Below are 22244 nucleotides of genomic sequence, written 5' to 3' on the forward strand. Positions count from 1 at the left end.
GTTAAAGAAGATATGTGATTAAATAAATGTAATTATGTAGTAGCTTAGTATGTGCCTATGTAGTAACTATCTTCTTCTATAAATGAATGATATAGCCAAATGCCAACTACATCATTTAGTATATTGATGAGTGATAAAAATCTTCATTCCACGCATTAGTACTCCCTATGATGAAATATTGTGATTCAACTTTATGCACATTTAGAGTAATAGTGTCTAGTATATATGACTGCTTATATTTTTAATTCATAATCAGAAATTTCATGACAATATTTTCAAAAATAGTCAAGTGAGCGTCTTACATATATGTCAGTCATAAGTCAAAAAAAAGTGCAACACACAGGTCATAAACTTATTCCAAATCATATTTTTAATATCATATTATACTCCATTCGTTTCACAGAAATCTTCCAAATGCACCTTTTATATTTGTCATTGCACATTTTGTATGATCCTTATCTTTAATTATATATTAATAAAAATTATAGAATTTGCACAAACTTTTATATGAGGCTGGCCACACCTTGAATAAATGGTGTGGCCACCTAATATAAAAGCCCGATATAATCGACTCCAAGGCAAGCAATCCGTTTTTTGAGCCCATTTCTCTTTGCGCGATACAACCGACCCCAAGCGAGCCCATATCTCTTTCTGTTTTTCTTCTCTGCCAGTTTAGCCCATTTCTCTCTCTTTCTTTCTCTCTCTCTTTTTCTTCTCTGCCAGTTGAGCCCATTTCTCTCTCCAGTCCGTTTTTTCTTTCTTTCTTTTTCTGGCAGTTCGTAACCTCCATCATCAAGGGTTTGGTTTTCATTTTCGTTCGTGAGTTTTATGTTGTTCGAATTATTTGCGGAATTATGGCTAGAGTAAAGACTATATCTCGTCGTCGTCGGAGTGATGGTGGTCGCAGCGTTTGTAGTCCGAGTGATGGTGGTCGTGGTTCAAAAGGTAATTTTGCGTTTTTCAATTTTTTTTTCATTGTTTTTATTGCGGAATTATGGTTATTTTGTTTGATTATGATTGTTTTTTCTTCTTTTTTTCTATTTTATAAGTTTTTGAGTTTCAATTTATAGTTGATTGTTGGTGGACTTGCAGGTTTAGTTGAATTTTAGTTGATTCTTTTGGTTTTGAGTTAAATTGATGATAGTTATTCTTTTTGTTTTGGCTAATTTATTTGTAACCTTTGTAAGATTTTTTAGTAACCCTAGGTTTGAAGTATATGTTGGGAGCAGAACCAACTCTACAAATATAGAAGTAGGTGTTGTCATCTTGCTACTTCTACTACTAGCTATTCACTCCACAAACTATTTGCTTAACTTACTCTTTGTTTTTCTTGTTATTGCATGATTATAGGAGTTCTGCTCCGGGTTGTTGCATGGGACTGTTCCAATGTTCTTTAAGTCACAGGGTATACCAGATAATGTGAGTTTTCTATATCTATTTTATTTTGAATGTTGTTATTTAGATGTTACTTTTGATATTTAATCAACAAGGGTGGTAAATCTAGGTTGCAGGAGTTGTGCATTTGCATCTTTTCTGATCTAGAATTGATTTACCATGTTACTATGCAGGGAGGACATTATGGTGTACCATGCTAGATAAATATTTCCTATAGAAAGCCCTAAATAGTCTTAGGAAACAATAGTAATAAGTCTATCAGCTGCTTATTAATAATCGTTGAGATTGAAATATTACAGGAAAACACTACTGTCCAGATTGCCGTGGGGAAGACATTTGATGACCTGGTCCTCAGCAACTCCAATAATGTTTTTCTTGAGGTTAGTATTCATGCCCTCTGCACTCCTACGATTTTACCCGCAAAGCTTTCTTTCTATAAAGCTCTTCTTCTTTGTTTCCCTTTCACTATGTGTTTTGCTTTGTGAAAAACAAGATGATTATAACAAGACCCCAAAACTATAAGGATTTTTTCCTCTTGGATCTGTTTTTTGTTCATTGTTACTTCACCAACTTTGAATTGCTTTTGCTAAATTTTTATGAACTTCACTTTTGATTTTACTTTATGAGGCTAATACCTCTCCCCTTCCTGGTCTTTTTACTTTTGGGAAATGAAAATTTTTCATGTCCATGAACGATTAAATAGTAGATGTATTATTGAAAAAGGTCAACAATAACTCATTTCTCTTCTTACTACCTTTATTTGTTGCTGTTGTAAAACATTAAGGTCTACACACCATGGTGCATGACTTGTGATGCTGTGAGCAAGCAAGTAGAAAAATTGGCGAAACATTTCAGAGGGTTGGAAAGTCTAAGTTTTGCAAGGATAGATGCTTCTGCAAATGAGCATCCCAAACTTCAGGTTAGTAAGCATGAATCTTGCACCTAGGTGCTTACTACTTTATATGCCTACATAGTAAAGCGAACGTAATTGATTGGTTTATGTATATGTCTGTTAGAGCCATGCATGAAATCAAAACATGGCCATTCCGTTATGTAAAGGTTGTCCTAGAACAAATTTTTACATTATGGTGATCACGAAAATAAATTTGTTGGGTTAATTCTAAGTAATTGTTATTTGCAGGTCACAGACTACCCGACACTACTGTTTTATCCAGCAGTGGATAAATCAAATCCAGTAAACATACATTCCTCTGTCTTGTAATTTATAGGTCACTGACTACCCGAACTTGCCATTTATTGACTGAGTTTGCTCTTTCTTCATTCCAGATTGCATTGCCTACAAAGTCCAGTTTGAAGGATTTGGGAGCGTTCACCAAGAAAAATGTTAAAGCTGAAGAACATGCAAATAAAGATGAATTGTAGAATGCAGAATCCTTCTTTCGTTAAATAGTATACTAGTTTTTACATTGCCAAATATCTTAACTTCAGCAAAATCACTAGTATAAGAAGAGGTTTAGAAAACATTTGTGTAGATTCCAAGAAGATTAACTTTATGAAACCAATTTTGTAATAGAAACCACAGTAATTTTAGACTGATTTTTTAAGAGGGAAAAAGATGTTGGTTCCTGATCCAATTGAAGATGGTCCATCTTTCCTTACATTTGTAAGTGTGAACTACTCATAGGAATTGATGTGAGGCCCATATCAAGTAAACTTACCAAATTACCCGTGCATGTTTACTGATGTACTGTTCTCTAGCCTCACCAGATCAATAACAATGAGTTCGACTCTTTCTTACATTCAAATGAATATCTTCTAAGCTCTAGAGATGTTATCTAACTATACTATTCGAACCAGAGCCCAGTTCAGTTTGGGATTTTGGTGTGGGTTACTTTTACTAAAAGTATAGGTTACTTTTGCTATAATTAGGGGTTATTTTTACTATATCTAGAAGTTACTTCTACTGAAAGTATAGGTTACTTTTTGTAACTGTAAGGAGGTTACTTTTGCTATAATTAGGAGTTTTTTTTGTAATATTTAGGAGTTACTTCTACTAAAAGTATGTGCTACTTTTGTAATTATAAGGGGTTATTTTTATTGAAATTAGGGGTTACTTTTTAATTATAAGGGGTTACTTTTAAATTATAAGGGGTTACTTCTACAGTTTATAGAGGTTACTTTTTGTAATTATAAGGAGGTACTTTTGTAACTATAAAGGGTTACTTCTACAGTGAATAGGGGTTACTTTTTGGAATTATAAGAGGTTATTTTTACTAAAAGTATAGGTTAGTTTTTGTAACTATATGGGGTTACATTTACTATAATTAGGGGTTACTTTTACTATAAATAGGAGTTACTTTTATTGAAAGTGTATGTTACTTTTTACTATAATTAGGGATTACTTTTATTGAAAGTAGATGTTACTTTTTGTAATTATAAGGGGTTACTTTTACTGAAACTTGAGGTTACTTTTTAGGAGAAATCCATTACTTCGTAATAAGTAACTATTATTATTTGTACCCGTATTTTATCATACAATTAACCCATTTATTTTACAAGTAACCCTCATATATTTTTCAAATGACCCATTATATTATAAAAGTAACCTCATTAGTTAATAAAAGTAACCTTAATTACATGTCTAAGTAACCTTATTTATTTGTTCGAGTAACCTCATATGTTTGCAAAAAGTAACTATAATTATTATATAATAGCTTAAAAGGTTTATAGAAAGTAATCATAATAATAAGAAAGGTACAAGTAACACATTAATTAGTTCATAAAAAGTATCCCCATTATATTTTTAAAGTAATCTCATTTATTCATATAAAGTAAAACGCATTGCTTTTCAATGCTAAGGTGTTACTTTTAGTGAATTAGAGATTACTTTATCGAATGTTAAGGGGTTATTTTATTGACACTAGGGATTACTTTTTATAATGCTAAGGGGTTACTTTTACTGAAAGTATAGGCTACTTTTTGTACCTATAAGGGGGTTACTTTTTTTGTGAATAGGGGTTACTTTTATTATAAATAAGGGTTACTTTTACTGAAAGTATAAGTTACTTTTTGTAATTGTAAGGGGATTAGTTTTACTATAACTAGGGGTTACTTTTACTATAACCAGGGGTTACTTTTACTATAACCAGGGGTTACTTTTTGTAATGTTAACTATTAAGGAGTTACTTCTACTAAAAGTAGGTGTTACTTTTGTAATTATAAGGGGTTACTTTTATTAAAATTAGGGGTTACTTTTTAATTATAGGGATTACTTCTACAGTAAATAGAACGTTACTTTTTGTAATTATGAGGGGTTACTTTTGTAATTATAGAGGGTTACTTCTATAGTGAATAGGAGTTACTTTTTATAATTATAAGAGGTTACTTTTACTTGTAAGTGTCATAAAAGGTTACTTTTACTGATGAATTAGAGGTTACTTTTTATAATTATAAAGAGTTACTTGTGAGTCTCATCAGATTTTTACAGAGCATTAGATAATCCTATTTTCTTCATCTTCTTCAGTTGGATAAGATCTTCTCTCTCCTTTACTCCATTTCTATCTAAAACTAACCTTTTTCAGAGGAGAGAGAAAACCATCAACAACAAAAAATTGAAACAAGTTACTATCATAGACCTCGAGTGTCTACCATCACCATACTCCTAACTTTTGTATTACAGATGCGCAGTCACCAAAATGAACTTGATGGTAACATATCAATACACTAAAAACAGAACATGCGCAAGCTTCCGATAATAAATAACAAATTTGCTCCTTCAAATCCTAAATCGTCAGCAAGTGCCTCTTCTTTGCTGTGAAATGTCATACTCAACCATTTCGAAGCTCCATTAGCTTAGAAAAGCTTGTTTCAAGAATGAAAACGTTTCCCGTACTTCATTGTTACTAAGAATCAAAACCAATTGTACAATGTCATATTCCCGGAATTGCACTGATTTCCGACGAATAATCACTAATCGGAAACCAATAACCAATCCTCTGGAATTCTTGGCCAGAAAACTTTATTTGGAACCGGAATTCCGTCAATCTTCTGTGAAAATGTCGGCATTACTTCAAATTCCGGCGGAAATGGAACAATGTCTACAATTTCAGGCGAGTAAGCATTAATTGGCACCGAAATTCCATTAATCTTCGACGGAAAACCTAAAATTTGCGGCGAGAAAGCGTCAATTGTACGAGCACGACTAGGAGATCAATTCGACGGTGGAACGAATATGGAATCAAGTCGGTGGAAGAATTCTTCAATCTCCATTCTTCTCAAAGGTTGAGTTTCTGATGATGAAAAAGTCGAAGATCTGAGGAAGGAGGAAGGAGGAAGAAGGAAGGAGGAAGGAGGAAGGAGGAAGGAGGGAGGAAGGAGGATCGAAGAGGAATTTGGGTGGGAGGAGAGAGAAAATGAAAAATCTAAGGGGAAGAGAAATTGGGGGGAAGGAGGAAGAGCTATAGTAATGTGGCCACACGGTTTGGTTTCCGTGTGGCATGTTGCACAAAAAACGCTTTGTAGAATTTGATATTCTAAATGTATACATTTATAAGATTCAAATAAGACCTCACATGAGTATGTTTTTTCTTATATATTAGAAAAAAAATTATTTATAAGATTATCTTTACTTTTGAATAATGTCAAATTTGTAAAGATAAAAACTTTAGAAGAATGAAGGGAGTAAACTTTATTTGAATCATGAGCCAATAGTTTTAAAATTGTCTAGAACTGTTCAAATGAAATTCTCAAATTTTGCAAGCATTGACGATAGTCAATGCAGACATTGATAGTTATATCTTACATGTAAAAGTACTCTAAAATTATCTAGATCTGTTCAAATAAAATTCTCAAATTTCGCAAGCATTGACGATAGTCAATGCAACATTGATAGTTATATTTAAAAAGCTTTTTTCCTTCTATAAGATCACATTCATTTATTTTCTTGAAAGTAAAAATTTGAAATATTTGTATAATATTATCTTAGAACTATGAATGTGTTAAAATATTAAGTATGATAAGCTTGGATCCATTTTTTAGGTACTAGAATTTTTTGCACGCGATGCGTGCTTGAATTTCTTTTCAAATCAGAATTCGACATAAGAGTCAAAATTTGAACATTTCAGAAAAAAAAAATTATATATCATTGAAATTTTCAGAAAATGTCATTGCGAACATAATAATATTCTGGAAATGCACGAATATTGTTAATCTAATCATGACCTATTAAGTTATTACCGTTTTAAATTTATTTTAGTTTTTTCCCTCTTTTGTTTGGAGCTTCTCTTCCGAGTTATAAAAAATTTATTAGATCGTAGTATTGTGTAGTTATAAGCCCACAATCGAATCCGTGCAACCTGTATGATATATGGCACGAAATATTTTTTTTCTTGACTGTGGCTGTGGGAACTGGATATGGTAACATCTTTTTGAGGGAAAAAAAGGAGGAATACAGTTTGCCAAATATAGATAGCTCTTAAATTTAGCAAAGTAAAAAATGCAAACACTATTTTGTAATTTAGAAAGAGAAGGGGGCAAAATTGGCATTACAAAAGAGGACACCATTGCTCCCCCCTTCCCTTATATAATAGAGATAATTATGCAAAAAAAAAAAAACTAATGATCAAATGTACGCATTGATCTAGACTGTAAAACAATTAGGTAATACTCATTGTAATTCTCTTGTCCCGGCCCACAATATTAACTTCAATACTACCTCCGTTTTCTAAAGATCTTCCCTCTTTTCATTTAAGTGCGTTTCCAAAATATATTCCCTCTTTTACTTTATTCCTTATTTATATTTTTTTTCCCTTTTTACCCTCTCATGTCCCTATCATATGGTCCACCATTACATTATTAACTAGCTTTCCACCCGTGCAAAAATGCACGGGAGGTTTTATGTAGAAATGGTTTGGAGCTGTATATAACGTACGACAACATTATTTTGTATATTAAGTAGTTGTTTTTATTTGAAATATATTGAATTCGTGATTATTTAGAATCCATGTATTTAAGATTAAAAGAATAAAATGTAAAATTATATTTAATATACATAAAAATCCTTTGTTATAACATTTTAAACTTTAAAAATATTGTGATCGTGATATATACATTTATAATTACGTAAATGAAACAAAAAAACACATTAAACTGTGGGGAATACTTTGTTTATAAATTTAAGATTTTAGGATGTTTCTCCTAAAATCATGATTTGAATAGTAGCTGATTGATTTCAAGTTTTCATAATCATATTGTGTATTAAAAATAAAATTTTAAAACCGGCTTATGACCCGTATGTTTAGTGATTGATGTAGCTAATATCATGATAAAACATGTGACCAACCAACTTTTTTTTTTTTTTTTTGCTAAGCAAAGGTTTGCTTTCTCTTAGTTGGTTTTAGGTTGTAACTGTTTGCTCTAATTAATATAATTACTTGCTTAGAAAAAAAAACTTTCTTAAAACAAAATAAGTTGAATGAAGAAGCTTTTGTTCTGCTATCTTTTATACAAAGGCTCATATAAAAACACAATACGCAGCACTACTGTCACTCGATCATGCAACAACTTTCACTCCTTTGTTATAACATTTTAACTTTAAAGATATTGTGATCGTGATATATACATTTATAATTACGTAAATGAAACAAAAAAACATTAAATTGTGGGGGAATACTTTGTTTATAAATTTAAGATTTTAGGATGTTTCTCCTAAAATCATGATTTGAATAGTAGCTGATTGATTTCAAGTTTTCATAATCATATTGTGTATTAAAAATAAATTTTAAAACCGGCTCATGACCCGTATGTTTAGTGATTGATGTAGCTAATGTCATGATAAAACATGTGACCAACCAACTTTTTTTTTTTTTTTGCTAAGCAAAGGTTTGCTTTCTCTTAGTTGGTTTTAGGTTGTAACTGTTTGCTCTAATTAATATAATTACTTGCTTAGTAAAAAAAACTTTCTTAAAACAAAATAAGTTGAATGAAGAAGCTTTTGTTCTGCCTATCGTTTTATACAGAGGCTCATATAAAAATACAATACGCAGCACTACTGTCACTCGATCATGCAACAACTTTCACTCCTTGCTTTCTGCAGTCCCGCTCAACTCCTCTCTCTTATTAAACTATCTTATTACAAATTTTTATTTTTTTATGATATGATTATCCAAATTGTATTAAAAAACAATCTCAAAGTTTTAATAGCATGATTTTCATCAAAATGAATGGGGTTATCTCTAAATTTCTAAGTGAAAAAGTTAATTTAAATAGACAATCACTCAAGAAAATTATACAAATATGGCATATTTTTGTCTTGATTTGCCTTTTATTTCTTAATCACCATATGACCTGTGTTCTTTTCCATATTCTTTTCGATTTTTAGAATTGTATTGTATAACAATTTCAAACTTCTATATTTACATTCCAACATACTCGTGAAAGAGGTGTATCTCGTAATTTTAGGTTGAAATATTTATTATGGCCTTGTGATTAAAAAATTTAGAATCTTGTAATGAGAATATTTAAAACTGGCTTACGACCCTTATGCTGCAATATTATGACTTGTGAATTATCTATAATTAGTAGTATGATTGTTCTTATTTTATTAGAACGGGCCTTATAAAAAATATTCTAAGTTTTAATTAAAGAGAAAAGAAAATTAGAGAGAAAACTTCAGCCTACGTGGCAAGACATGAAGCTTCCTCTGCTCTCTTCATCCTAATTTTTCCGGTCACCTCTTTGCTTTTGCCACGTGTCATCTTCTATTTGAACCTATTGCTTTGCTTTACCACGTGGTAATTTTAATGTAAGGACAATAATATTACTTTAGGAAAGAATATGATGATATTACTTTAGGAAAGAATATCACTTCGGCCATCAGTTCAAGCAAATCGGTTTTATAGGTGCGATAATATTACTTTATTTAATTAGAATTTACTTTAGGAAAGAATATGATGATGAAGCAATAATCTATGCAAGAAATCGGTTTTTTCAAGCAAATCAATTTATACACTATGTAGACCATGATGAGGCAATAATCCCATTATTTTATTCAAGCAAATCGGTTTTTTTTAATATTATTCTAAAAAAAACACAATCGATTATGGGTCCTATATAATACCGATATCAATTCTTTAACGGTCACTACAATACAATACATAAATCATCTCATTACTTAATAAGATTAATTTTTTTTTGTTATAATAAGATTTTATAAATATAAAATTCTGAAAAATAAGTAAAATTATAATAAATCAGATTTTTTTTTTGTGAAACATGTTTTTATTTATTAAATCAGATTTTTATCTTTTAAAAAATAAAATTTTCAAAATCAGAATTTTTTTTTTGTAAATCAGTTTTTCGTCCAAAAAAGAAAATTAGAGAGAAAAGAACATTCCGAAATTATAACTTGAGCTGGTTTTGGGAAAGGATTAGATTTATTACACTTAGTGAGTGAGAAATATATTGAAAAAATCAAGATTGTAAGTTTTAACAGTTAGTGAAAATTAATTTAATATATTAGTAGTATAACTGTCATTTAGGAATTTATAATTGAGATTGAAATATGGATGAATGAACATTTTTATTTCTGGACAATCAGTTTATATTAGGGTGTGATTACATGAACATCTTATATAATAACATTTTTTACCTTTATTTTCCCGCAACTATAATAACAATTCTTGGTGGGTGAATTTTGAATTTTAAATAAAAAACATTTAATTATATTTGACCGGTAGCTATAATTTAGGCAGTTGTTTAAAACTTCTCACACTAATATCATTGTTTGATTTCAAGGTAGTTTTTTTTTGGAAGGAAATTATCATGCCATGTGATATCAGATTTTTTGGATGTGAACACGTTATATAATAGAGTGTCGAATTTGGCGATGACACGTGGCAGATGTAGTAGTAGCATGACACGTAGGCGAATTGAACATTGAATAATGCTGGCTTGACACGTAAGCAAAATGAACCTTGTTTTATATATATATATATATAGATTCAATTTTACTCCCTTTCTCTCCCTACTTTAACCCCTTCTTAATTGTTTATTTATCTTAACCCCTTTCTCTCTCCTACTTTACCCACCCCACACCCACACAACTTGATTCTCATTGGTATCTGTAATAACAGTAACAAGGAAGATCTTTAGGAAACGAAAATAGTACAATCTGCAATAACCTTAATACTTTTCTTCTCGTATATAACTCACATACTTAATTCTTTTAAGACTTAATGCTCAAAGAAGTGGATAAACTAAAATCAATTAGTCCAGAAAATTATGGTATACAGATAAACAATTAAACATATATGGTGAGATATTGTAATAATATGATATGATATTCACTCTTTATTTTTTCCTCACCTCCTAAATGTTCTTTCAAATCTAAAAGGCAGTATCTTGAATAAACAAAAAACTATTAAACATTTGTTGCAATCCTTCTAAAAGTGGAGTTGGAGAATTAGTATTTGCAGTTGGGAAGGAAAAAGGAAGGGAAATTTCATGTGATTATTAATCAGTAAGATAATTATATATGTCAAAATAGGTAAATGTAATAAGGTACTGTGGTTATTTTTACATTTTCCTAATGAAGATTATTATTTTTGACAAAATTGAAGATGTTACTTTTGGTCCATTAAAAAAAGTATGTAAATTGATTGGTAAATCCACTTCTAATTATAAGAAAATCAAGAAAAAGTATTTTTTATTGTTTTGTTTTGTTTGTAAACAATTTCTTTTGCAGAGAAAGAATATCAAAAGCTTATTAACAAATGAAATAACAACGAAGTTAGAGAAAGGGAAAATTTTGTCATTATGCAAATACTCGTAAAATATAATCAAGAGAAAACAAAATCAGATATATGTATTTTACTAGATTAGTTTGGTATCTGTTATTGATTATAATAATATCAATCGCAATGATGTTTGATTGTGCAAGGGCTATGTTTCCATTAACAATATCTTTTTCAATCTTAGTTGGCTAAACAAATGAGCGACTGATTATAACCAAAATTTGAGCTTTACTACTTATACCTTAAAATACTACTAATACTCAAGCATATTGGAAATATTAATATTTTACGTGCAACCTACATTGGAGTATAGCAATACGTTCTAAATGAATATAATTTTTCAGCAAATATTAACAAACTTTAAAAATCATTTTGGTGAAAATACTACTCCATCTTTTTTATTTTGTTGTTCCTATTTGGAACCAGAAAAACCAATACAACTTTAAAAGATTATAAGCCTTTGAGTTAATCTGGTAGACAACCAATAACACAAAAGTTTGAGAGGTAAAAGATTAAATATTGATCTTTAGTGTGAATAAATTTGTTGCAGCTTAAAGTCCAAGGAAATTTAAGTCATAAAATTACACTATATATGAAAAGATTTAGCGGTTTTTTCACTAGCTAGATACCCTCGAATTATCAAAAAAATTCACCTGGTACCCTCCATGTTTTCAAAATTCATCAGGTACCCATAAGTTTCAAACTAAGACGCGTCATCAAATACAAGGCAGAGGAAAACATGCGGCTCTAATACCAAATATTAGAACAATTAAATTCATACAAGATGAATATATAAATGCGAAAACTTAAAGAATATTGCACAAATAGAATATGTATTGAGAAGATGAAGAAACCTTGAACACTTGCCGCAACCCGACACTCACCACATGTAAGTAAGTGTATGAAAAATTCAGAATAGTTGTTGGATCCTTCTACCTCTATCTAGATGGTGTAGATATTTTAGAATGAAGTGGATGCAGTGACCTTTTTCTGAACAAGATGAATAACGTTAGGATTAATTAATTTCAATAATCTCACCTCTACCCGTTCTTCTGAAAATCGTCTAAACTTTTCATAATCTGGGAATAATCCCAACTTATAGCATATATGCCAAAATAGGTCATTACCTGTTGGTAACCTGTAAATCCAATTTAAATATTCTAATTGTGTAGTTAAGTTTTATTTTAAATACCCTAATTAGGTAATTGAACACTAAAAAGACTAAAACACCACACCTCCTCCTCACCACCACCCCTCCACCCACTAGGGGTGTGCAAAAATATCCGATCCGAAATTTCGGATATCCGATCCGATTTTAAGATTTCGGATATTTCGGATCGGATATCCGGAAAAATTTTCGGGTTTTCGGATCGGATACGGATCGGGATTTTTCAAAAATTTCAACGGACCCGATCCGAAAATCCGGTGATCTGATCCGAAAACCCGTGATTCGATCCGAAAAGTTCGGATATTCGAAAATTTCGGATCAGATTCGGATCGCAATTTCTCCGATCCGAAATTTTCGGATCGGATCCGATCCGATATCCGACATTGAACACCCCTACCACCCACAAAAAACCCCCCACTCTTCTAAACCACCACATCACCATCCCTTTCCTCCCTCACCCCTACCACCATATCCTAATTGGGTTGTCCTGGTGGTAGATTTAGGTGGTAGAGAGAGAGAGGGGTTTTTGAGGAGCTATGGAGAAAAATGATCAAAGAAACTTAATTAATTAAATATAACCTGTTAAATAGATTGTAGGTAAAAAGGATCAATTTAAGAAGATAAGGTATTAAGATGTGATTATTTTGAGATTATCGAAACTATGGGTGCCGTTGAAGTTGGTTCGAACTGCGGGATGGAGCGTTGGACTGGTGGTTCGGGACTTACTGCCGTGAGGGCGGTGGGGTGGGTGTTTCTTTGTTGGGTTGGAGGAGTGGGGGGTTTTGTCCATTTAAATGAGATTCAAGTTGAGAGTACCTTGAAAGTACATTATTTGACCCAAACAAGGCACTTGATGCAAGTGCATAGCCATATCCCTTTATTTGTTGGTCTTGCCTTATACCATAGTCCATAGACATTATCAAACAGAAAACCACCAAGCTTTTTTTTGTCTTTTTAACATAAATCAAAGTAAATTAACCAATATGCAACAACTTGCCCAAAATGTTATAGAAAATATGGTGTGAAACCATAACGGTTTCCATAAAAGTAAAAGCATGATTGCCCGTTTGTGTGGCTTATCAATTAAACATAGAAACGAATTCAGTGATAGCACATAACACAAATGTAAGCAAGTAGATCATTTGTGAACTTGCAGTGAGGACAAGTCCAATGTTTTGTCTCATCAGTACACCCTCTTGCTCCATTATTGCCTCCAGCAGCTGTTGTGGCGAGTCCTAGCTGAAAACTCCTGGAGCTTATGGTTCGACGAAGTGTGTTCATGTTCGAATGCCCGTTCTCCATAGCCCAAACCATGTTATCAAAGTAGTTTCGAGCCACACTGTATGTTTTGAGTCACGCACAACACATTACTAACAGTCGAATGTAAGAAACTCGAAAAGAGTGAAACACCAACGGCATTCTCTTAAGCATTTAGTACTTATGTACAAACATTTGAGGCCGGGTTCTCTTCAACTTATAGAAATACAATTTCAGTAAGAACCAGTTGTGAACTTGTGATTAGTAAACAACTGAACATAATGTTTCTTTAATCACTTAAGATTCAGCTGATTATAATAAGTTCAGTTTGGCAAAATCCGTTGAAGTATACAGGGTCTAAGTAAGAATTTTGAAACATCCAACTTAAAACTAAAAGAACTTTCGCACAAAAATTGCATCTAAATGAACATCAACTCTCCAAGATCGGAAGCAATGACTAATTATTCAGTAAAGAGTAGTTTAAATTGGCAAGATTAGTTTCAATTAACAAGAAAAATGTCCAGTAAAAATCAAGTGCAGATAGCATGTAGAGGGGAAGTTAAAATGTGATGCTCGAACTTTGGGATTACAAAGTGGACATTGATTTCGACACACTGGAAATTCAGAAAAAGAATAAGGCCCTCATGTTTACCTTGTCTTCAGACATAGATGATTACGGGTTTGTAAGAGCTTATCAGCTGATGTTTCTGCCAAATTGAATATAGCCGGCTCAGCTGTGCACTGATAAAGCTGTTCGAGTACAACTTCAGCTCGTCCTAAGAGAGGAACTAAGATGAATAAGTTGGACGAGATAACATTTATATGTCTTATAGATATCCACTTTTATGACAAACTCCTAATTTATAACAGTGTTATGCACATGATATTATAGCAGCATATTGGATACTCTACCTCTTTATTTCCTGCAGAATCCTAAAGATGCTCATAACTTTTCCCAAAATTTAGAAAATGTCGTTGTTGTATGTAAATTAAAAACCCATGTAATGAAGATAAAAACAAGCATACTTAGCAAATAGTTGAAAAGAATCCTCCTCTCCTTTGCAAAGTTTGGTAGATAGTACTCATAAACACATGCCCATTTACAGATTCGCTTGCAATCTGCAATCTGTGCTCATGACAAAAAAAGGAAAGAAAGAAGGTAAATGTCATATAGTTGCTCCATTAATTTACACTTCCTTCAGTTTTTTAGTTGCATGCGCTATTTATAGACTAAAAACCTTGATTGAACATCGATTACTAATATATACAAACAAGTTTTTGTATGTTAGATGTTAATTATAATTCAATGTGTTAATTCAAGATATCAACTTTATATAATTTATACTAAAAGATATATATCTAATGATATTATTGTTCAAGTTTATGCGTGCTTTTATAAGTGTGGAAGTCAAAATGTTGCAACTAAAAAAACTGGGGAAGTATGTAATTCATACATAACATTAGTACTTGATTTCACCTGCTGCCACGCCTCTGTAACAAAGCTAATTTCTGTTTCCCTCAGGCCATGTTCGTCAGCTATTGATATGAGCTGCAGGGATCATAAAAATGGAACTTACACATTTATCTTAATTTTGAAAAAAAAATATTAAGTCTTTCAAGCAAAGCAAACGTCTATGAATTTTCTTGTAGTTGATCTGAGTTACTAATATGATTCTACGAAATAATGAATAACTAAATAGACAAAATAATACTTGAACTTTCAGAAAGTCATTAGATAACTGCGCAACATTTTATCAACGGGAACAAAGTGACTAGGAATATCACAGCATTTAAACAATTCTCACCATGCCATTTTCCAGCTTCTCAGCTTCTTGCACAGCTGCTTGTAGATGCTGTAAGAGAAAGATTACGATACCAAAACATAAATATAATGAATATGTTAATAATTCCATCCCAAAAACGGAAAAAAATTATTCTGGCCTATACATATGCGGATGTGCCACTCAATCTTATCGATGTTTCATGTGTTGATGTCAATTATTCTCTGATTATTTATTTTTTTAAATACAAAGTTTGTTTAAATCTGATAATGTGGACCAATAATATTGAGTGGACAAACAAGTGGGACAGAAGATTTGGACTACTCGAAAACGCCCCCTCTAATTGGTTTAGTAACGGGGCAGTTATTGGGGAGGTTCTCGATCAATTTCAAATTACAGACGCATCTTTAATTACCATATCATGGGTCTTCCACTGGTTATGACACCTATCGTATCTTATTACGCTCTCCTGAGCTATCTTTCTTCGTTCCTCATCTTTCTATAAGAACATGAAAATAAATGGTTCATTAATAACAGCTTGATCAGTGAACATTTAGTAATTTTCAAGCTTGATACAGTGATAAAGAAATTTTAAGTAACCCACCTCTACTTGTTTTAGTTTCCTTTCACAGCATATATGTTTATATTGGTTGATTTGGTTACCTTCCACGCAAACTTCCTTCAACCAAGAACCAAGGCACAATCTGCAAGTTTTATCACTGACACTAAATTATTTGTTATGCAGAAGAAAATAAATATAAGGAATAATCAAATTTGTGACTCAGAATTTGCAGGCAGAATATTTACTTGCAAAAGTGAAAATTACACGATTCACATTCCATCCGATTACAGTTGCTGTTCACCTCCAAAACTCTCCCACAATTTGGGCAGCTTTTGGTAGCAATTCTCCTATAAGAAAGCATGAGCTAAGTAATACTATCACGTAAAATCAATGGTGTTCCACATTTTAAGATTCAGTCAAATTAATAACAGATTTCGACTATAAAACATGATTTTTTACTTGAAAAAACTGATGTATTTGAAGTTTCAATTAGTGTTTTTCGTCATATGCAGTTACTGATGTTTACTCTTGAAATTCCTTTTTTGATGATTTCTTGATTTATCATGTTTGTAGTTGAAGTAAATCAGGCTTTAAGGAACAAGAAAAGCGAAGACAAACAACTCAACAAATTTATGAGAAATTCATGTCTTACCGGTTTTGAGCCTGCACAAGGCTTTCCACTTCCCAGCGACTAAGAGCTGTACAGCTAATTGGTTGATGAGCTTCCTTGGTACACTGCAAGAAGAGAAACTCTGTGATCAATATATGGAGAAGAATAACTTCTTTATGAAGTTACTGGTATGTGTTAAGTGGTAAATAATTCGAAGTAAGGAAGCTTACCTTCCAGCAGAAGCAATAAGAACATTTACAAGTCACCCTGGAGATTCTACAACCATTAACAAGAAGCACAGCATAATTACATCCAGGAGCAGGACACCATTTGGCCTATATATGTTCCATTTAGGTCATGATAAAACAGCGATAAAAGTTTTATTTGATATGGGAAGTTTCTACTCTAGTGAAACATAAGAATTTTATGCACCTTTGTTATATTGCCGATATAGGATCTCCGAAAGTAACGTGCATATATCTCTTTGTCATCATCCGAAGCCAGCATATTTATCATGTCAAGGCCAACAGCAGTGTTGCAAGAGGAATCAGGACATCGTAACTTTAAGCATGCAAGACCATCTTTGATTGATGTCCCAATATATCCTGTACATACAAGAGATTAAGATACATATGGATGGAAACTATTCAATATCAACTAGATGGAACTAAGCATTTGATGTGCTGATATGGAATGATGAGAAATGAAAATTTTGAGTACAGATATTGGTATAGTCCTGTTTTTATCAGTTTCTACTCCATCTAATGTATCTTGCGCAAATTCAAGCTAAGTCTACAACTTAGGGCCCATTATTTAATAATGCTAGTTTCCAGTTATTAGTTCTAACTTCTAAGATCGTAAAAATCATATGATATAAGATATATAATGAACTTAAAATTAGTCAATCTCATTCTAGTCCTGTTAATATGAAAACTAACAGTAGAAAACTAGAAGCTGAAGCCTTAAAACAAAAATTATCATGAACAGGTTCTTAATTGATCTGCCTTGCATATCACACAACCTTCAGATCGTTACTCTCTAGAAGCTTCAACTTTGCTATATGCGGAGTCCTTTATTTACTTGTTCAGGAGATATAATACACCTAAATCTACACTATATCATGCACTTACATTACTAGAAATTGTCCAATTTCTATAGGATGATTTTCTTATGAAATTTTTATGATTCTTTTTTACCTTTAGGTTACTCTGCAATGACTAGCTTTATTTTGTGACATACTGTATATATGAAGCTTACCAGATCACTTCTGATATATAGGTAATGCGTAATAAACTAAACCTGCAAAATTGAGCGAAGAGTACAGCAAGTGCTACTTATGACAAAAGATAGCTTGTTGCAACTAATTTTTACTGCGATATCTATTGAAAATTTAGCTCACAGTAGACAAATTCCCTTTATACGCAAAATATAATATAAAAGGAACAATCTGATAGGTGAGGGAGAAATCAATGAGATATTAGAAATTCAGAGAATATTTTTACAACATGAGAACTAACCTGTCCAACAAGTATTACAGAATATATGACCACAGGAAGCAGCAGCAACCAGATGCCGAGAAAAATTTCCTGAACAAATCCCACATGTCACCTGTCCAACAAATCTCAAACTCATGAACTGGTTTTCAGCAAGAAAACAACTAAGCCATTTGCTTAAAATACAAGCTGTATATGGACATTATTACCCGTTGTGCCTTGTTCTCATAGAACATTTACGTAGATAGCCCAACACTTTACAGCAAAAATTACATCGTAATAACTTACATCTTTTGCATCTGGTGATTCCATCGCAACATCCATGGGAACATCTGTAAGACCAAGTTCTTCACGAAGCTTCTGCCCGTTTGTAAACCATTCATCCAGAACAGCATTAGCATTCCTTTCAGTCAAAAACATAGTGACACTTCCTCATAATCTCGTCAACCAGTAAAAAGAACAGAATGGATCAGTTGAAATAGTAGGGTCTATTGGAAGATAGATGGTTGAGATATGCTAATCCAAATTGGTAATTCTACGCATAGTTGAAGGAGTTACCAATCAAAATGAAGTAGAAGGAGTGAAGCTTCATCTTTCGTTATGGAAAGAATATCAGATATATTCTTGATATCGCGTTCTTGACAGTGACGGACAGCAGCTTCAGTAATGACCTTGTAAGGTTTCTAACACGATGATAAAGGTGAGAGCACAAATCAGTTCAAGCTTTTGTTTTATCAAGTAAGCTCAAGTTAAATTAGAAAAGGTGGATACATCCATTTCAGTTAGAAAAAAACTGACATTTTCATGTTAAAGTTTTGCTTATTATCTAGGAGCGAGGGATATGTGATTACGTCTTAGTGTGAATGTGGCGTGTGTATCCATACATGATAAACAGATTAAACACCAGTTGTTACTCAATGCGGAGTTCCTTAAACAGTGAAAACAATTAAGAAGAATCTAACACCTAATCCAAATTGATCATTGCATTAATCGCATATAGCTATAACTCGAAAACGTGTGCACCAAGTAATGTAGCATACAAGTACTTGTAATTTGGTCGTCCATCAGAAAGTTTGGGAAATAAGTAGCATACAATCAGCATAACCTGCTGTTCTGGTTTGCAAAATTGTTTTTATATTAAATTTTGAAATAGTGAACATCAACTTATACTCAATATTACAAAGTGACAAATTAGTCTACTTATGACAAGACTGTTTTTCTAGCTATCTAAGCATAGAGCAAGAGCATGAAAGACTTGAAACATTCCATCTTATCGTGTTATTTTCTTCACTAAAAAATTTGTTACCCTCCAAAAGCAAACCCTAGATCTAGAAGCATCTGTGAAAGCACAAAGTATCCAAGTTCAATTTCAAACACTTTCAATTATACATACATTTTGTGCACCACAAAAACAAAGATCTATAAAGTCTTGATCACCTCCATGAAGGAGTTTAAATGTTTAATGGTCTACCAACCATTGTTGTCACTAGTATATAAGAAAAACCATCATCATATGAGATCTTATTACATTCGTTTCAATATATATTTTCAAGATATGAACCTTTTTTGATTTTTATCATTACACATATTTAATGGTCAAAGTTGTGTCAGTAGACCGTGAAAAACAAAAGCAGATTGACAATTATGTAGCCTTTCTAGTATGCTCTATACTAGGCCACTCTAACTTGGGCACCGCATATACACGTCCAAGCGTCAGACTTGGCCATTTTATGATGATATTTAAAGAAATGAGTGTTCATGGGTCCTTGTTCATTTCCCATTACATAAAGAAAACCATTGCAAATGATGAGAAAGAACAGATTCTGTAGCACAAAAATGAAGTATTTTCTTCAATCAACATCGTTTCGATATATAACATCAACATTTTAGTTTCCGGTCATAAAAAATGTCAAATTTCAAGTTTTTCTTTATGAAAAAACATAAGCAAAATACAAAGAGGAAGTCATGGAATTTTGACATACTTCATCAATTTCAAAACACTTGCTACACTTCCTTAGAATGAAATGTCATAATACTTGCTACATACTACTTTTGCACACTTAAAAAAGTCAAATCTATCTACATTTAGGCCTTGTTTGGTTCACATGAGAAGTAATTTCCCATGGGAATTCACATTTCATGGGAAATTTTTTCCCTTGTTAATTTCCTAGGAATTAGACAAAATTGTTTGGTTGACACCATAGGAAATTGCATTTCCTAGGAAATTACTCACCAAGGGGGGGCTTGGTGAGTGATTTCCCATGTTCCATGGGAAATTCTATTTCCCTTGGAATTTGTATTTCCTATGCTTCTCCCATTTCCCTCCAACCAAACACAACACCCATAATGTATTTCCTAGGAATTTGTATTTCCAAGGGAAATAGCTTCCAACCAAACAACACCTTAATATCAAAATATATGGTGGGGACCATGTTTTTTGGTTTAAGAGGGGATTTATCTGAAGCTGTCAAAAGTTGACTCGACATGACAACACGACACGAACCATATACTAAAAAGTAAAAGTGTCAAACTTTTTTGACATATTTATATAAATGAGTTAACACGTGTTTTATTGTTAATATATGGGTTGGGCTAATGTTAAACTTTCAACTGAAAGTCTGAAACTAACACGACTTTACATGTGTACTTAAAAATGTTACAAAAATCGAGCATTTTAGCACCATTTAGGGTATAAGTTGGCAAAACATCAATGAATTCTTTAAAACCTTCTAATATATAAGCAAGATTTAACTAAACATTGATCGATAAATATTGGACATTAAAAATCAAACCGTTGCTAATTTTTTTAGGGATTTTGAATAAACAGGTTAAATGAATCGATGTAGGTAATTGTTTTATCAAACGGATCGGGTTAGTGTCAATGGGTTTCACCATGATTAGCTAAATAGGTCAGGTTGTTGTTGAGACTTTTTGACGCGATTAGTAAGTGACACGAACACGAAATAGACACAACACGACCTATTTAACAACTTTAAATTTATCCATACTTTTTACAGTCCCTTTTTCCTCTCTCTAACTTCGAAAAAAATGTGCATTTTTTTTATGTAGCAACTAGCAAGTAAAATAAAAACGGAAGAAGTATATAACTCACATAAGATTAACAAAATAATCAAAGGACAAGGGTAAAATCATGAAAATTTTTACTTGAGAAGAAATCAGTTGGTCTCTTGTCAGACCCCCTAAGTCAACCAATCCACTACTAACAAACTTTAATTTATTTTACTTTGTTTTATTACACAAATATCGATCTAACTGAGTCAGACGGTTTGACACAAGAATTTGTATACACAAACAATAATATGCCATGTGTACGAAAATTTGTTACTTATGCATGAAACATTATTACATAGAAGTATATTCTATTGTAAACATTATTTTTTATCCATATGAACCACAAAGGTTGTACAAAGTATAAAGAAGGGGAGGGGGAATCGAACCTGTGACCTATCGTTCACAGCACCTCAATCTTAACCACGAGGCCAAGACAGCCTTGGTTATTAACTATTGTAAACATGAAATTGATGTATACAAGATTACTAGAATAATGTGATTGAACATATACCTGATGATTAATAATACAGTTATCTAGCTCTTCTTCCAAATCGCTAATAATCCCAGTATCAAAATCACTATCATCATCAGATTCTGAGTCAAAGACTAAGTCCTCATCTGTTTCATCTGCTGCTGGATTTTCATCAATTCTTTTCATTGAGTCCTGCTTCATTGACTCCATTGGAATAACAAGGAAAGTTAATTATTTTAACAAATATTAAGCTCAAATTTGAGAGAAAAAAGAAGGAGAGATAGAGAACAATAATTATGAAGAAATGATGCAATATTGGAGAGAGGAGAGGGGGTCAGGTGGAACTATATAGAGGGTTTTGAAGTAATAACAAGTGTGAGCACACTTGCAATAATTTATATTGAAGTATGTAGTAAAAAAAGTTGGAACTAGTAAAATAAATCATATAAGTGAATACAAATAAGTTTCAATAAGAATAGGATATAAGTAAATAGAGCATATATATTTGTAAAATAGTGTGAAGTTATCTCGTTTTTGTGATGTATTTCCTCCGTCTTTTTAGATGATTCATTTAGACTTTTGACACTATTCGCATGTATAATTTTGACTATCTTTTATGATTTGCATTTAAGTAAAGATATAGTCATGTGAAATCTTATTAGATTCGTCTCAATGTATATTT

At 32.1% G+C, this 22244-nt stretch overlaps 2 protein-coding genes and 1 non-coding gene across 10 annotated transcripts; 2 read left to right on the plus strand and 1 right to left on the minus strand.

The window, feature by feature from the left end:
• Positions 1-494: 494 nt before the first annotated feature.
• Positions 495-1844, plus strand: LOC104900594 (uncharacterized). Its single transcript, XR_008968540.1, has 3 exons — positions 495-945; positions 1197-1419; positions 1695-1844. It is a non-coding gene; the product is annotated as an uncharacterized LOC104900594 (transcript).
• Positions 1845-2155: 311 nt separating this feature from the next.
• Positions 2156-3108, plus strand: LOC104886768 (protein disulfide isomerase-like 1-6). Its single transcript, XM_048641029.2, has 3 exons — positions 2156-2314; positions 2537-2590; positions 2683-3108. Exons 1-3 carry the CDS (start codon positions 2198-2200, stop codon positions 2776-2778), a joined length of 267 nt encoding a protein of 88 aa, XP_048496986.1. The 5' UTR covers positions 2156-2197; the 3' UTR covers positions 2779-3108.
• Positions 3109-13240: 10132 nt separating this feature from the next.
• On the minus strand, positions 13241-21929 carry LOC104906441 (probable E3 ubiquitin-protein ligase ARI8). Of its 8 annotated transcripts, none has more exons than XM_048641005.2 (15): positions 21602-21927; positions 18577-18701; positions 18307-18421; positions 18043-18133; positions 16958-17130; positions 16756-16860; positions 16568-16650; positions 16161-16262; positions 15958-16078; positions 15769-15852; positions 15378-15425; positions 15050-15121; positions 14599-14698; positions 14225-14360; positions 13242-13654 (listed from the first exon to the last, which is right to left on the minus strand). In XM_048641005.2, exons 1-15 carry the CDS (start codon positions 21770-21772, stop codon positions 13417-13419), a joined length of 1764 nt encoding a protein of 587 aa, XP_048496962.1. In that variant the 5' UTR covers positions 21773-21927; the 3' UTR covers positions 13242-13416. The 8 variants fall into 8 exon arrangements, with proteins under 8 accessions (XP_048496965.1, XP_048496962.1, XP_048496964.1 ...); XM_048641007.2 differs by having other exon boundaries at positions 15958-16057; positions 21602-21926; XM_048641006.2 differs by having other exon boundaries at positions 15958-16072; positions 21602-21926.
• Positions 21930-22244: the final 315 nt, after the last annotated feature.

The sequence above is a fragment of the Beta vulgaris genome, chromosome 3, assembly GCF_026745355.1.
Source record: "Beta vulgaris subsp. vulgaris cultivar EL10 chromosome 3, EL10.2, whole genome shotgun sequence".
Classification (NCBI taxonomy): domain Eukaryota; kingdom Viridiplantae; phylum Streptophyta; class Magnoliopsida; order Caryophyllales; family Amaranthaceae; genus Beta; species Beta vulgaris.

Coding starts and splice junctions, on each gene's coding strand:
- LOC104886768 (XM_048641029.2), top strand. CDS start 2,198: ATGACTTGTGATGCTGTGAGCAAGCAAGTAGAAAAATTGGCGAAACAT. Junction 2,315..2,536: donor ATGAGCATCCCAAACTTCAG/GTTAGTAAGCAT, acceptor TGTTATTTGCAG/GTCACAGACTACCCGACACT. Junction 2,591..2,682: donor CAGTGGATAAATCAAATCCA/GTAAACATACAT, acceptor TCTTCATTCCAG/ATTGCATTGCCTACAAAGTC.
- LOC104906441 (XM_048641005.2), bottom strand. CDS start 21,772: ATGGAGTCAATGAAGCAGGACTCAATGAAAAGAATTGATGAAAATCCA. Junction 15,853..15,957: donor GGAAACTAAAACAAGTAGAG/GTGGGTTACTTA, acceptor ATGTTCTTATAG/AAAGATGAGGAACGAAGAAA. Junction 15,122..15,377: donor AGAAGCTGGAAAATGGCATG/GTGAGAATTGTT, acceptor TGATCCCTGCAG/CTCATATCAATAGCTGACGA.